Source organism: Arvicola amphibius, chromosome 4 (assembly GCF_903992535.2).
Source record: "Arvicola amphibius chromosome 4, mArvAmp1.2, whole genome shotgun sequence".
Lineage (NCBI taxonomy): Eukaryota > Metazoa > Chordata > Mammalia > Rodentia > Cricetidae > Arvicola > Arvicola amphibius.
The window spans coordinates 65708830-65723598 of NC_052050.1; the positions used below are offsets into that span (position 1 = coordinate 65708830).

Consider the following 14769-nt stretch of genomic DNA (forward strand, 5'->3'; position numbering starts at 1 on the left):
TAGTTTTTCAGTAAACAAAGGCAGCCAATAACATCACACTGGTTCCCGTGATGGCTAATATTGGCAACCCGATGGGATCTGGAGTCAATTCAAAGACATCTCCAGGGTGGGTTTGTCCTCCTCAGTTAAACCACTTTGGAAATTCCCAAGACATGCCCAGAGGTGTGTCTCCTGAGTAATTCTAAATATAGCCAGGCTGACAGTGAAGGTTGACCATTGTAAATAGCAATGGTAGCGAGTTCATAGCAACTGTCACAGAAGGACACCCAGAGTTATTATTTTTGTTTTTCTTTTTTTAAAGTGTTTTTTTAGACAAGGCCTCACGCAGCCTAGGCTGGCCTTGAACGTGCTATGTAGCTGAAGATGACCTTGAACTTCCGGTCATCCTACTTTTACCAGCACACCGGGCTCACACAGTCCTGGGGACCAAATGTCAGGTCAGCAGTCCATCAGGTAAGCTACGTCCAGGCCACCAGTTACTTTCTTCTAACACAAGCAGAATTCCTATTCGGATAAAAAGAACTGTGTTTGGGAAACACTGAAACCTTGGACCTTACTCCAAAGTCCAGAGTAGCACTCTCGCCACCTCCGAACCCAAAGACCCAAACCCCGCCCTTCCTTCATGCACCTTCCCAAACTGGCCACCAGAGGGCTCTCTGGCCTTCAGAACCAATCCTCCCATCAAACTTGGGCCCATAACTGCTTCAGGGCAAAAGAACAGTCATTTGTCACTGCAGGACGCAGAGAGTTAGTAAGCTGCCACATTGGGGCAATGATCTGGTGTTGACTGACAGCCTGGCTGCCTCCTGAGATTCAGGAGTGCTCTCTGGGACCCAGGTCAGCAAAGACAAGTCTAGTATTGTCTCAAATTCTCCAATAAACCTCTAAGGTCCAGCCAAGGAAACTGGTGAGATGAACATGAAACTTTTAGTTATTATTAGTTTTTCGTTATTATGTCTTTTAGACATAATAAAAGCAACTTACCTGTCCAGGACACCACTCACCATAGGTTACACTGAGTCCCCAAACCAATTCAGGGACAAGCTCACCCCTAGGGCATACGATGAGGAAGGAAGGCGGTATCACCTAGTTTATGCTCTTAGCAGCTTAGGATTTAGGCAAGGGGCCAAGTGCAGAGACCCTCATTATCCCCGGGGCATTGGTTCTAGGGACCACCAAGGATACCAACTTTGGAAGCTTCAGTCCCTTGCATAAAACAATGTGCCATTTGCCTGTAACCTACACAGGTCTTCCTACATACTGTACACCCTCTCTAGACTGTTTCTCATATCTAAGAGCATGCGGATGAGAGGCGAGGGAACCATAAAATCTGTACATGTTCAATATTAAGTATAATTTTTCCTAGTATTTCTTACATTGAGTTGGTTGAATCTACAGCTGAGATACCTATAGACCATGAAGGGTTGATGGAGTCACATCTCCTCTAGTACAGGTAAGTTATAAGGTGCATCAGATAACAACACATAGCTGGGGAAGGAGCCATAAATTCCCACCAAACTAGCCAGGGAAGATTCCAGAGACAAGCAGCCAGCTGGTCTGGGTGGTAAGAGTTGAGGCCCAGGTTGAGCAGAGACAAGGGCAGCCGGCTAGGTCAGGAGCCAGCGATGAGAAGGCACAGGGACTGGGAAGGTGGACAGCAGGGTCATTCTCACAGACCATGGAGGACTAACAGGATGGGAACAGAGCACAGTGGGGGTGGCCTAGGTACCCAGCAGGTCTGTGGGGGCAGACAGGGAGGCTTCTCTGCATTCACTGAGGGAGGGCAGATAGGAAGTCTCCCATCTCCAGGGCAAAGACATGAGGTGAGAGACCTGGCTAGTTAGAAAATGTGGATCTTGGGTAAAATTTTAAAACCTCTTAATGTTTCTGTTTGCAAAGGGCATATTGCCAGAAGTTTATTTCACTGGCTCTGAATATTAAATGAGATGCTGTATAGAAAACTGTTGACCGTCACTGACTAAAAAAAAAAAAAGTCCCAACCCACTATTCTACCCTTACCACTGAAAAGGCAAACTCTGTGTGGTCCCCACAGCTACACACCTTTGTTCCAAGGTCAAGGGCAGAGTGTTGTGGGGAGAGGGGAGGTTACAAAATGCTGGACCTGGGGAGTGGGCTCAGTGGGTAAGAACACAAGCAGGAGGATCCGAGTTCAGATCCCCAGAGCCCACGTAAAAACCTGAGGTAGCCATGTGCATGCTTTTAACGGCAGCGTCACAGGGCAGAGACAAGAGGATCCCTGGGTCTGTCCAGCTGCCCGCCTAGCTCCAGGTTCAGTGAGAGACTGTCTCTAGGGAGTAAGCAGGATGCCCAACATCCAGGCATGCACACTTGCATGCACGCATACACACACACACACACACACACACACACACACACACACACACACATATATATATATACCACATACACAATAAACAAGTGAACATTTAAGACCAAGGTAATGTTATACATTTTTATTGATGGTCTCAATTCATCAAGTTGTACACTGAAAACTGGCAAATTTTTCTTAATGTAGATTAGAATCCATTTTTTTTTAAAGAAAGGTGAAGGAGACTAATGGCCATGGTCAAGGAAAGAGCACCATTCAAGGTTCCCAGTCTCCAAGCGCATCCACAAAGGGGTAGCTGTCTACCTAGAAAACCAGGGTCAGCTCACTGTCACCCACATGTATGTCTCTATCAGAGCAACGGGCTTCGCTTGAGGGACCTGGAGATCTGGAAGCCACAAGACACAAAGGACATCTTGATGTTTATCATGTAAAGTGCTTTGACTTCCTCCAACTAATATTTCCAAAAATATTTCTAAACCTTTTCATCTGTTTTTTTGCTACTCCCTTTACCCTCAAAACACCCTCTCCCCCCGCCAGGCTGTAAGCAAAGAGAAGAGGCAGGTAGCTTGAGAAGCGCTTGAATTCTGGCACCAAAGCCCACTGTGTTGCAGTTCCTTGTACCAGCCGGTACCGCCTGTGTGAGTCTCGAGGCCTTGGGGTTGACTCAGTCCATGTGCACACACAGAGCCATGGACCAAAAGTGCCATCAGTGATGGCCCATAAGCAGCAGTGAATTAGTAGCCACCTCAGTTAGGGCAAGCAAACTCTTCATGTATATAGATAGCATGCATGCATAAAAACAGATTTCAGAGAACTGGCTGGGCTGTGGCAGACAGGAATAAAATTCCCAAGGCCGGCTGGTCTCAGTCAGTTGTGGAGGGTCAGAAGTTGACACTGTGGCCTTCCTAAGACAGGATTCCTCCTTAGGGAAGCCACAGTTAAAGAGTCGAGATGAAGCTACCTACACTAGCAAGGGCAATCTGTACTCAGTCAACTGCTGTAGATGCTAACATTTGCAAAGACCTAGGCTCTTATGCGCTCCCAAAACCAGTTGACACCTAAACCGGCATATGCAGAAGGCATTGGAAATTCCTACCCAGGATTCCAGGGGAATGCTAAGTTGGTTTAGGGAGGCAGGATTGTTTAACAGAAAAAAAAAATTTCCAAACCCTTTCTCAGATCCCCTATCCCTCCAACTGATGGTCCTATCCCAAGTGATTTATTTTTTGGAGTGTGAAAACAAAGACACAAATTGAAACCTCTCAAAAAATAAAAAATAAATTCATTTATTGAAGTGGAAATTTAACACAAGATCCATGTGTTCAACCCAACTGAGACCTAGACGTTCTGACATGAGCCACATGTGTGTGCTTACCCTACTGAAATCACATCCAGGGTGGTACATGACACATGGTACTGTCTGGCTATCGCACCCTGCATGGCAGCACTCTCAGTCCTTGATTCGTACATTCACTGACAGTTACAATACAGACATGGGATTTTACTATTCATTTAAAAAAAGAAAGAAAATAGCTTCTTCAATATCACCTTGATTTAAACCAAAGCACGGGGCGAACACCAGCCACCTTCCAGTCTCATGTTCCATTTTTTTTTTCTTTCTGATAACTGCCTATGAGCAGGGTTTAATGTCCCTGGCCAGGAAATGACTCAGGATACACAGAAAGGGAAGGAACCGACCAGGTGGAAGCCGGCGCCACCAGCAGGACTAAAGTGCCTTCAATATTGACCACAGTTTCCAAGACAGCCAGACGGCTCGCTTGCCCCTAATGGTATCTGATTTGTAATGCACTTTAGAAAATGAAATTCTAAAGTCCACTTGGCGCCACCCTCCTGATTGCCAGGTCCCACCATCCTGTCTGGTTCCCATATCAGGTCTCTGCAAGCCTCAGTGTCCCAGTGGGAGCGGTGGCTGGGGCTGACCAGTAGGGAAAGCAAAGCCCTGCCCTCCATGTGCATACAGGACAGAGAGTGCTGTAAACATGAGCTGTACTTCCTGGAAAGATCAGGAGAAGGGAAGAAATCTAAGGATGAGCGAGCCTAAGAACAGGCCCTGGGATCTGCCTTCAGACCACTGACCACTCTTAAGCCATGACTTCCATGGGTGAAAGGCAGACGGTGAGCACCTGCCCATAGGTGTGGCTAGAGAGGTGAGGTGGGCGGGGCTAAGCTAACCCATACCTCTCCCGACCCCCAGACATCAGCACATTACAAATGATGCCACTATAGTTGGGGCAGAGTGAGCTGCACAGGCTGGATCACACTCTTCCCAGCCAGTGCTCACATTCAAGTCTGGGATAATGGGTCTCTGAACTGTGGGTACAGGCAAGGACCAGGCTGATAGGATCAGGCAGCCTGTCCGCCCTTGGGGCATCTGGCCTTGCCTGTTGTTCCCTCAATCTTCCATTTATCTGAGTGTTTCCTCACCAGGGGGCATCTGTCTCCCCAGTGACAGGAGGAGAGGCCAGGAGGGCCTGACTCAGGGCTCCTGGGAATCCGTGGGCTGTGTGCAGCCGAGGACTGCCTCCTCTTCCCCCTGGAACTATATGCTTAGCAGCTGTCTGGTGTCATCCAGAAAGGCCCTGATCTTCCTGAAAGAGTCCAGCCACCAAACCAGCAGTGCCTCAGGAGCACAGCAAGAGGTCACACCAGGGAAGCGGCCCTTAGCCTAGTGCTAAAGAAGGCATTCCACACGGTCTCAGGCCAGGGGCCCTGAAATGACTGCTGGGCATGGGCTTTGGGTCTTGACTTCTAAAACCATCTGGATAGGGGTGCCTCTAACAATTCTGAATACACTGTCCCTCCATCCAGGAAGCCAGGCTCAGTTGACCTCTAGGAGAGAGCCTGGCCAGCGTCTGAACCTACTTTGGTCATTTTCCAGCCTGAGACTTCAGAAAGCAAGGCGTCTGTGAAACCGGGCTGGCACCTAGCCACATAAGCACCTGTGGAGATGCTAGTGAGCAGAAAGAATGGTGTAAAAGGCACTGCTTTCCTAAGGGCTAAGGGCCAGCGAGACAGCAATGCTTGCTCTTAGCATCACTGCTTGGACCAGATGCTGCTGTAAGTCAGAGACCACCCTTCCCATCCTTTGACCTGGAAGTCACACAGCAGGCTCTGGACAGAACAGCAGGAAAAGACTTGGCTGCAAGGTCGGGCCACACAGCCCTTCTAGCTTCTGTCAAACACAAAAGCAAGACCCTGTTCGATTCTTGCTCCTTTCTCTAAACTGAGGTTCAAGGCAAATCCTGTCCCACCCTGAGGTGACAGACCTAAAAGCCATTTGACTCTACAGGAGGTGTGATGGGGGACGATACAGGCCACAGATAGTGTTTAGTGGTTCCTTGGAAGCCTAGGATACAGAGGCAGCTTGGGACAAGATGGGGCTTCTGCTCTCTCCCCAGGAAACTGTAAACAATGACCCTTGTGCGTAGTGTCACAAAGAAAAAGTCAGAACCCACACCCGTCTCAGCCAACACACCACAAGTACTTCCAAATGCCCATATGGATTCAGTCTCATAAACGGAAGTCCAAGTATGCATGAATCTCCTAGAGGCGGTGCATGCTCACACTTAAGGTCTCTGAGCCGGCTGGGCGGGGCAGCTCATGCTAGTAATCTCAATACTTGAGGCAGGGGTAGGAGGACCAAGAGTTCAAGGTTATCCTTGAGACAGCAAGTTCAAAGCCAACTTTGGTGCCATGAGAACCTGTCTCAAAAAAAACAAAAACAAAAAACAAAACAAAAACAAACAAACAAAAAGAATGGCCCCTAGGCCACATAGCCAAGAGGGTGAAGGATTCTTTGTGGCAGGAGAAGCCAAGTACAAGCTGCTGAAGAAGTAATCCACCATGATGCCGGGTCTGAAGTCAGATCCCCAAATGTAAGCTTAAATAAATTATAAATACCTCCAATCTGGGCAGCATCTCATTATCTTTAAAAGCTAAAGGAATGAAGAGGGCAGTATTGTGACCTACACAGAGGAAGTGAGAGCTACGGTGGTATGGTCTGAGGGTTTGGGGGTTCATAAGCCTCTCAGGACTCAGCTGGGAGAGTGAGGTACACAGCTTTTGGGAGCCCGATGAGAAAGAGGCCTGGCTTTGTGAAACATCAGAGGCCCCACTTATTTAATCTAGACCTGGCCCTGGAAAGGAGGAAATGCCAGGAGCAGGACATTACCTTGTAAAATAAAGTGAGCTGTGCTACGGGGAATTTAGGTGTGGCAGGTCAGGTGGGGAGGCCGGGCTGAGGGAGGAGGTGTGAAGAGGAAAGCAGGGACTGCACCATCACAAGTGGAATGTCTGCTCCTCCCCTCCCCCCCAAACTTCAAGGTACCCCAGGGTCCAATGCTAGGTGGAGGAGTACCCAGGCAGCAACCTTGCCTTTCTCCAGAGGCTGAACCATACCTGAGGCTGTGGGGACATTACTGGGAGACACACAAGAGTGGGGGCTTGGCAGGTGCAGGGAACACACCCAGATCCTTATAGGAAGGCACTGGTGGAATTGGTGGAGATCTCGCCATGGCTTGGCTGGATCAGCTCACACAGAGACTCGTAGGTCCCCACCACGAAGCCCACTAAGCCCAGGATGCTAATGAGGACATCCTTGGTGATGGTCAGGGGGCTCATGCCCTCCCCATAGTAGGTGGTCACCTCCAGCAGGGGCGGGATGATGAGGGCCAGGGCGCTGCTGCTTACAGAGCCCACCAGGGAGATGACCAGGTCCAGGCGTGGGATGAGGATGGCCAGAACACCTGCAGAGAGAGGGGACATCTTTGGTGAGGAATGTCTGGGACTATGCTCACTGGCCAGAAAATTCAGCCTGGGTCCACATTTGGAACACAGGGTTCAAAGGAGATCAGGATGCTATCTAGTCCAATCTCTGGGTAATGTGTGACCAGAGATGTAGAATTACTATGCTCTACTGGCTTATGACAGCACCATCATGAGTTACTACGTCACGATTGCCTTAGTATGTATTCTAGGTTGCCACTGAACTGGAGATCTACCTGCCTCAGCCTCCAAACGCTGGGATTGCAGTTGTGTGCCATTCTCCAAGCTGGTCTTCTATTGAGTCTCTCCCAAAGGAGAGGGCGGGGGTAGAGAATAGTGGGTGGGCCTTCCTGAGGGACCACTCACTTCCTTACATTGATGGATCCCACATGGTGTTTATAACTCCAGTTCTAGGAGATGTGATGCCCAGGCACCAGTCACATATGTGGTAAAACATCCAAACACATAAAATTGAAACAATAAGAGACTGGGCTGAAATCTCCCTATTTTTCTTGGATATATAAGTTGATGAAGGGAAGGAAAAATAAAGAAAACATTAGAGACAACAATTAAAAAAAAAAAGGCTGCTCATAAAGTACGCGGATATAACCGAAAATAGCCATATCAAGATGCAAAGTGACTCACCAATCAACTTTACCACAAGAATTGAATAAACAGAGAAGAAAGAACAAAATGAACCCACACAAGTACATTTGAGTTGGTGCTACCCCGAGAGGCCTCTCTTCTGCCTCCCACAATTACTTCAAAGTCTCCAGGGAAGCCGGGAAAAGCTATGGAAGCTGGCAAAGATGAAGGGGCTGCCTCCTTTCATAGGACAAAGAACCTGAACAGATCACAGGGGATGGGAGTGCAGAATATGCTCTCAAAGATCAAACATAGCCCGTCCCTGTGAGTGCCCTTCAGTACAAAGGACAGTGAGGCCCAGACAGAGCCAGAAAAACAAAGCAGAAAAACGGAGTGAATCTAAGGACAGGATGAGGTCTGGAGCCAGGGATTGCCAGTTCCTGCAGGATGGGGTAGGAATAAGCCTGTCGGGAAGTAAGCCCAAGGCTTCAGAACATTTTACAGAGACAAACCTATTTTTTTCTGGAGGATCTGCATTGGGAAGACAAGTTATTTGAGTGTTCCATACCCTGACTTGCAAAACCCCTAGAAGCAGGCCCTCAGAGCTGATGAGACAAGCCACTGTGCACCCGGAAGCAGTCTTCTCAACACTTGAGCTAAACCATGGAGGACACACAGAGTGGGCACCAGGAGCTGCTGCAGAGGGGAGATCACAGTGCAGTCTGTGTGGTTGGTTGCTCCTTAGTTTATCTGTCTCCAGGGCTGTTTCCAGGAGACAGGCTGGAGTCTGCCAAAGAGCAGGAGAAGCCAGAGTTCTCAGGGTTAGGCATGCTCCAAAAAGCTGGGGGATCCACGATGACCAGACTCAATCTGCAAGAAATCCTCAGGAGAGCTGCCCAAGGTTAAGTTAGAGGATCAAGGTCACCTCCTTAGTTCTAGAGAGTTCTTTCTACATAGATGTCAAGAAGGCTGGTCTTCTACCCACTGTCCTTGCAGGAAAACGATGGTGGGTCAAATGTGGTGGGGTCGGTAAGGTCAGAGGTTTTATGTCATTTAACACAAGCTGTCCTCTGCCCTCTACATGGGTTCTACCATCATGTGTGCATAAAACCAATTTACCTTCGGTTCAGTTTACAAACATATATATTTGTGTGTGTGTAGTACACACACACACACACACACACACACACTATATATATATATATATATATATATATATATATATATATATATATATATATATGGGTGAGCCTGAGGAGGGAGAAGAAAAATCATATAGGTCTGTCTTTATTCCAAAAGTAGAGGCTAGGATTAAGTAATTTAAGGACATTTCAGGCAAAGTCTTGATATAATAAGTAATGAGATGTATGACCCAAAACAATAAAACTAACACAAAAGCTTAATTTGGAAAACTGCAAATCTCCTGAAAATTCAAACCGGAAATTAGGGGCCAGTTGGTTATGAATTCCCCATTTTAGCTCACAGAAGCAATGAGGAAAAGTTAAGTTTTAAAAATTGACCTTGCTTTCAACAACATAACATAGGTTATATTCTGATTTTAATGTTTAACTTATACCACTTGGCTCAGGATAGGGTAAAGGGGAAATTAAAAAAAAAAAAAAGAGGTAAACAACCAGGTTAATCGACAGATGTTTAAAGATGAACATATATAAAAAAATATTGGGTCATTTCCCCAGCTCAGGATGGACAGCTATTTAAAACAACAAACACAGACCTTCAATCAAACTAATGAGTCTTCATTGCAGACAAGGTAAAGTGGCTAGCTATTGATTGACAGAGAGAGACAGGTTTTGCGTATCCCAGGCTAGCCCTGAGCTCTTGACCCTCCTGCCTAGACATCCTAGTGGATGTGGTTGAAGCAGTTATCCATCTATCTGTCAATTCATCATCCATCCATCTATCCATCCTTTTATCCAGTTATCTATCTATCTACCCATCCATTCATCTACCTATCCAGCCACCCAGCCATCTACACATTTATCCATCATCTATCTACCTAGCTGTCTGCCATTTATCTATCTATCTATCTATCTATCTATCTATCAATCTATCAATCTATCTATCTATCATCTATTGAAACAGAGTCTCATATATCCCAGGCTGAATTCAAACCCTTGATCTTCTGTCTGTCTGTCTATCATCTATTGAAATAGGGTCTCTTTATATCCCAGGTTGACCTCAAACCTCTAATCCTCCTGCCTCTACCTCCTCAGTGCTGGACTTGCAGGTGTGTACCACACATCAGTAGTGCTCGTGATGGAACCCCAGGGCTTCATGTATGCTTGCTAATCATGCTACAAACTGAGCTACATCCCCAGCCCTCTGAAGAGGCTTTTAGATTGCTACCCATTTCAGTTGGGACAACAGCAGTGTGTCTTTGTTCTCTATTGTACTTTAGACCTCATCTATAAACTACCGTCCTTACTTCTGAAATCTCTAGGGATCGCTGAGAACCAATTCTTCATGCGTCAACTTCAGTAGCGTGGCTGTGTGCCAGGCTCTCAATGGGAACCATTCAGATGTCCTCCCGGCTTTAAGTAGGTGGTTCTCAACCTTCCTAATGCTGTGACCCTTTAATACAGTTACTCATGTTGTGGTGACTGCAACCATAAAATTATTTTGTTGCTACTTCCTAACTGTAATTTTGCTTCTGTTGTGAATCATAATGTAAGCATCTGACATGCAGGATATCCAGTAGGTGACCCCTGTGGGGGGCACAGCCCACAGGCTGAGAACAACTGCTTTAGATAAATGCAGAAGTACTCTCTTCCACTCACATGTTATGCAGACCATTGCGGTGCGCACACAAAGGTCCACCATCGTCTTGCAATGCTCAGGCACTCGGGACACAATGACTGGGATGACGATCTCAGCCGCGACGTAGAACTGGAGAGCGTATGTGAAGAAGATGCCTATGGAGTACAGCAGCTTCACAGACTGGTACAACCTGCAGAGAGTGGGTGCTCTCAGGAGCCTGATGGCGCACTCTGACAGCCCTGGACAGAGGCCAAAGCCACCCTGCACCCTGGAGACAACTGGAAAGGTCACCAACCCACAGGGTCTTCAGACTCAGAAGCTTTAGGCCTGACTTTCTCTTCTTTCTTCTCTCTTCTCTCTCTCTCTGTCTGTCTCTCTCTCCCCTCCCCACGCACACACACAAGCATACACAGATTAAATGCAAATTAATTTTTAAAAATTAGTCCTCCATAGCTTTTATGTAAGGAAAGACTACAAAAATGAAACATTAATTCACAGAAAACTGACTAAATCACAGTACTCTCACATAGCTCTTCAAAATGAGGAGGCAAGCCAGGTACATCATAACCCTAGCACTCTGGAGAAGGAAGCAGGAAGATTAAGAGTCCAAGATCAGTCTCTGCTACATGACAAGTCTGGGCTGCATGAGAACTTTCAAAAAGAGAGATAGATAGATAGATAGATAGATAGATAGATAGATAGATAGATAGATAGATAGATAGATAGATAGATAGAAGATAGATAGACGAAGAAAAAAGAAAGAAAGGAAAGAAAACCTACACATACAACACACACTTACACACCTCTGAGTGACACACTGTGAATGCAGAGACTGAGCCCATGGTGTAGTAAAACATTCTTTTTACACCTTCTGCATATCTGGAATCTTTGCCCTGTGCACACGAGCAAATACCTTTCAAAAATAACTACTGGACTCCAACAAGCCACTTTTGCCCTTCCCATGCAATTCAGGGCATCTTAGAATCAGCTCATGGTGGGGGAGGGGAGGCAGAAAGGAGCATAGGCCCCTCCCCATCCCAACAGAGATGCCTTTGACCACAGACCTCAGAAACTCCCCCACGGAGCCACTGACATACCATGAGGTACTCCAACTTAGTACCCCAGAGCACAGTGCTTTTGAACCCGACTCAGTACACACAGGAAGGGCCACTCTGTCTTCAGCAGAAACCCACCTTCATCAAGACCTGTGCATAGAGCAGCGAGAGCCACTGGCCGCTCTGGGCTTGATTTAAATGGCTTATGTGTGTAATGCGAACAGGTCATTGCTGTAGTCGAATTAAACGCCTAGATGAGGCTCCTAAAGCAGTGAGGACACCCTGGAAAAGACCGGGGTAGGTTAAAAAGTCTCACTTGCTAAGTGTAAGCAATACAAACTCTTTGAGGGGGGAAAAACAGTCATCCAGCAGTGCCCTGAGTTAAGACCCTGAGCCCTCCAGAGAGCTGATAAATCCGGAGTCAGGAGCGTCCCCTGCAGGCATATCCACGTAAATGCACCTTACAGAAGCACGGGGTGAGTTGAGGGTAGCTGAGTGGGGCGAAGACAGCTGGGGGGACCCTCAGGTGCCTGCTGCCTAGGACGCTGGGCTACGCACCGGCCCTACTGAGTCAGCAGTTTCCTCTATTTGTCCTCACCCAGTCTCTCCACTCAGAGAGCCATCAAATCGGCTGTATGGAAGGAAAGGCTGCTCTCCGTCCCTGGGTGTTTCTCAGTGTGAGCAGAACAGCTGCTCCCTACAATGGGGTTTTCACCTTCCAACCAGAGACGGCTTAGCTCACGCTCTGGGACATCCAGATGCTTCTGCAGGTCTCAGCATTCCCCTATAGCATGTCCGCCTAAGAAAGACACTCGAGAAAGGACTCCCAAGAGCCAGCAGCCCACCGACACAGCAGTCTGTGACTGCCCAAACAGGCCTGCCCTCCTCCACAGGTGTCTGGAATGACTAAGTATAGATTGGATACTCAGTTCTTTGGGGATCGATTATTTCCCAGGAGAAAGCCTCACCAGACAGATGATTCACGCATGAATTCGGTACAAGCTGATGCAGGAATCACAAGGTCAGGGTAGCCCAGTGACGAGGAAATGCAACATTCTGACCCGTCACCTTCTAGAAGCTTCCAATCCCCTCCCCACCACATACCAGCAGTTGGGCAGGTTGAGTGTGATGCTGCCCTTAATACTAGCTCCAAACTGCAGGTACCCCAGGCTCCCCAGGCTGATATAGAGTGCAGTGACGATGGCCATCCCGAAATACAGGATAAACGGAAACTTCTGTGAGTCCTTCATTTTGTTCTCAAGGGGTAGCACCTACAAAAAAAAAAGTCGTAAGGGGAAAGAAAGCACGTGAGAAAGAAAAGTGGGCACACCACAAAACTAGCAGCATCAGGGGCCTGGGGAGCTTAGCTGTACATGCATGAGAACCTGAGTTCAGATGCCCAGAACCCACAGAAAAGCCAGGTGTGGTGGCAGGAATCTGTGACCCCAGCACCTGGCAGAGGTAGGGTTGGGGAGGAGGACAGGCTGACCAGTGGAGCTCGCTGACCTGACAACAGTCTAGGCAAAGCAGGAAATCCTAAGTTCAGTGACAGAGGTTAGGTCCCAAAATGGACATGCAAGAGGGAAACACTTGATGTTGACTTCTGACCTCCAAACACACACGTGTGCATGTGTGCACAAACACACACACACACACATGCACAGGTGAACACATGCACATGAAAACACACACACACACACAGAGAACATCTTGAAAGAAAATAGAATCTTTATTGCCAGACCCCCCAAGTATGCTCTCCTTTAGTGCATAGTGAAGTCAGTTAATCAGCAGCTACACTCTCAGGCACACAAAGGGCTTCGGAACCCACTGTCTAACGAGGATTGAGGAGAGGTGAGACGTCAGAGGCTGGGGGTGCCCTTCGCCTCACAGCAGCATGGCCCCCAGCAAGACTCTGACTCTTGTCCTGAGCTTGCTGCCTCCAGCCAATTTTCCTAAGCATGAGCTTCCCTTCCTTGCTTTTTGTGGGGGTAGGGGTAGCCTGGCCTCAAATTAGCTATGTAGCCAGTGATGACCCAAACTTCCCGAGTGCTGTGACAAAGGGCATGTGCCACCACATTCAGCCCAAGAGACGATTTCCAATGGGGGTTCCTAAGCACTAAAACAGACAGTGGGGAGACTGGGGTGCTAGCGAGCACTCAAGCCCACACCATGGTGCCCCTCTTACCACGCCGATGCCTTCAAAAGCAAAAATTGCTGTGCCGAAGAACAGAGGGTAGGTCTTCCATGGAGCCACCAAGGGGAGGTGGCCGGGGTCTGGGATATTCTGGAAAAGATGAACAAAGCCAAGGGCTACTCAGAGATTGGGGCTTTGAATCGAAAGTCAGAGCACTCCTAAATCCCAAGATTTCTAAAAGAAGGAAGAGGCTAACAAACAGTCAAGCTTTCTCTCTCTCAGACTGGGAAGATAAAGATCTGCCCAGTATAGCGTAACTGCCCGCATGCAGACACTGCATAAAGCTCACCCTCACTCCGTGATCCCTCCCCAGACATCTGATATCAAAGAAAAACCCAAGAGTCAAAGCTACCTAGCAAAGAAATGGAAAACCATCTTAAATACTCCAAAGAGAAGAGATCCATTAGCCACATGCCCAACACATCACAGACTATTACGCACTATATAACAAGTGAAAGTTAAGGCGGATTAACTTTGGAGTGCATGCTTGTAAACCCAGCACTTCAGGAGACTGAGGCAGGAAGATCAGGAGTTCAAAATCAGCTTGGACTGTGTACGTGAGATAGTAAAGAAGAATATGAAAAACTGACTATGAAATAATATTGAGGAAACATTATTAATTCATTATAGTCAGGTGTTGTGATTTACATCTGTAATCCCAGTTCTTAGGAGGCTGAGGCAGGAGGATCCAGAGTTCAAGGTCAACCTATGATTTATAGTGAGTTTGAGGCCAGCCTGGGCTACCTGGTCTAAAAGACAAATCAACTACTACCACACAGTTATATAATAATCGTGATGTAACTCTGCAAACATCCACAGAGATAAACCCAGAAGACATGATTTCTAGATTAGTCTCTTCCTCCCCCACTTTATTTTATTTTATTTTTTTCATCAGTTAGGCTGAGCACTTCAAACTATCAAGAAGCACAAGAGAAGAATGTTGAGGAATGCTGAGAAAAGGCAGCAAAATGATTTTTTAAAAAAACATAAAAGTCAAAGCTGAGGGTGAGGGTGGCTCCATC

At 47.3% G+C, this 14769-nt stretch overlaps 1 protein-coding gene across 2 annotated transcripts in view; it reads right to left on the minus strand.

The window, feature by feature from the left end:
• Window positions 1-3612: 3612 nt before the first annotated feature.
• Window positions 3613-14769, minus strand: part of Slc36a1 (solute carrier family 36 member 1) — a 33592-nt gene continuing 22435 nt past the window's right edge. For both annotated transcript variants that reach the window (XM_038327758.1, XM_038327757.1), the window contains exons 8-11: window positions 13739-13837; window positions 12658-12824; window positions 10519-10688; window positions 3613-7116 (exon numbers count right to left, since the gene is read on the minus strand). In XM_038327758.1, the coding sequence (XP_038183686.1) occupies window positions 6845-7116; window positions 10519-10688; window positions 12658-12824; window positions 13739-13837 (708 nt within the window). In that variant the 3' untranslated portion in view covers window positions 3613-6844. The remainder of the gene's footprint in view (window positions 7117-10518; window positions 10689-12657; window positions 12825-13738; window positions 13838-14769) is intronic.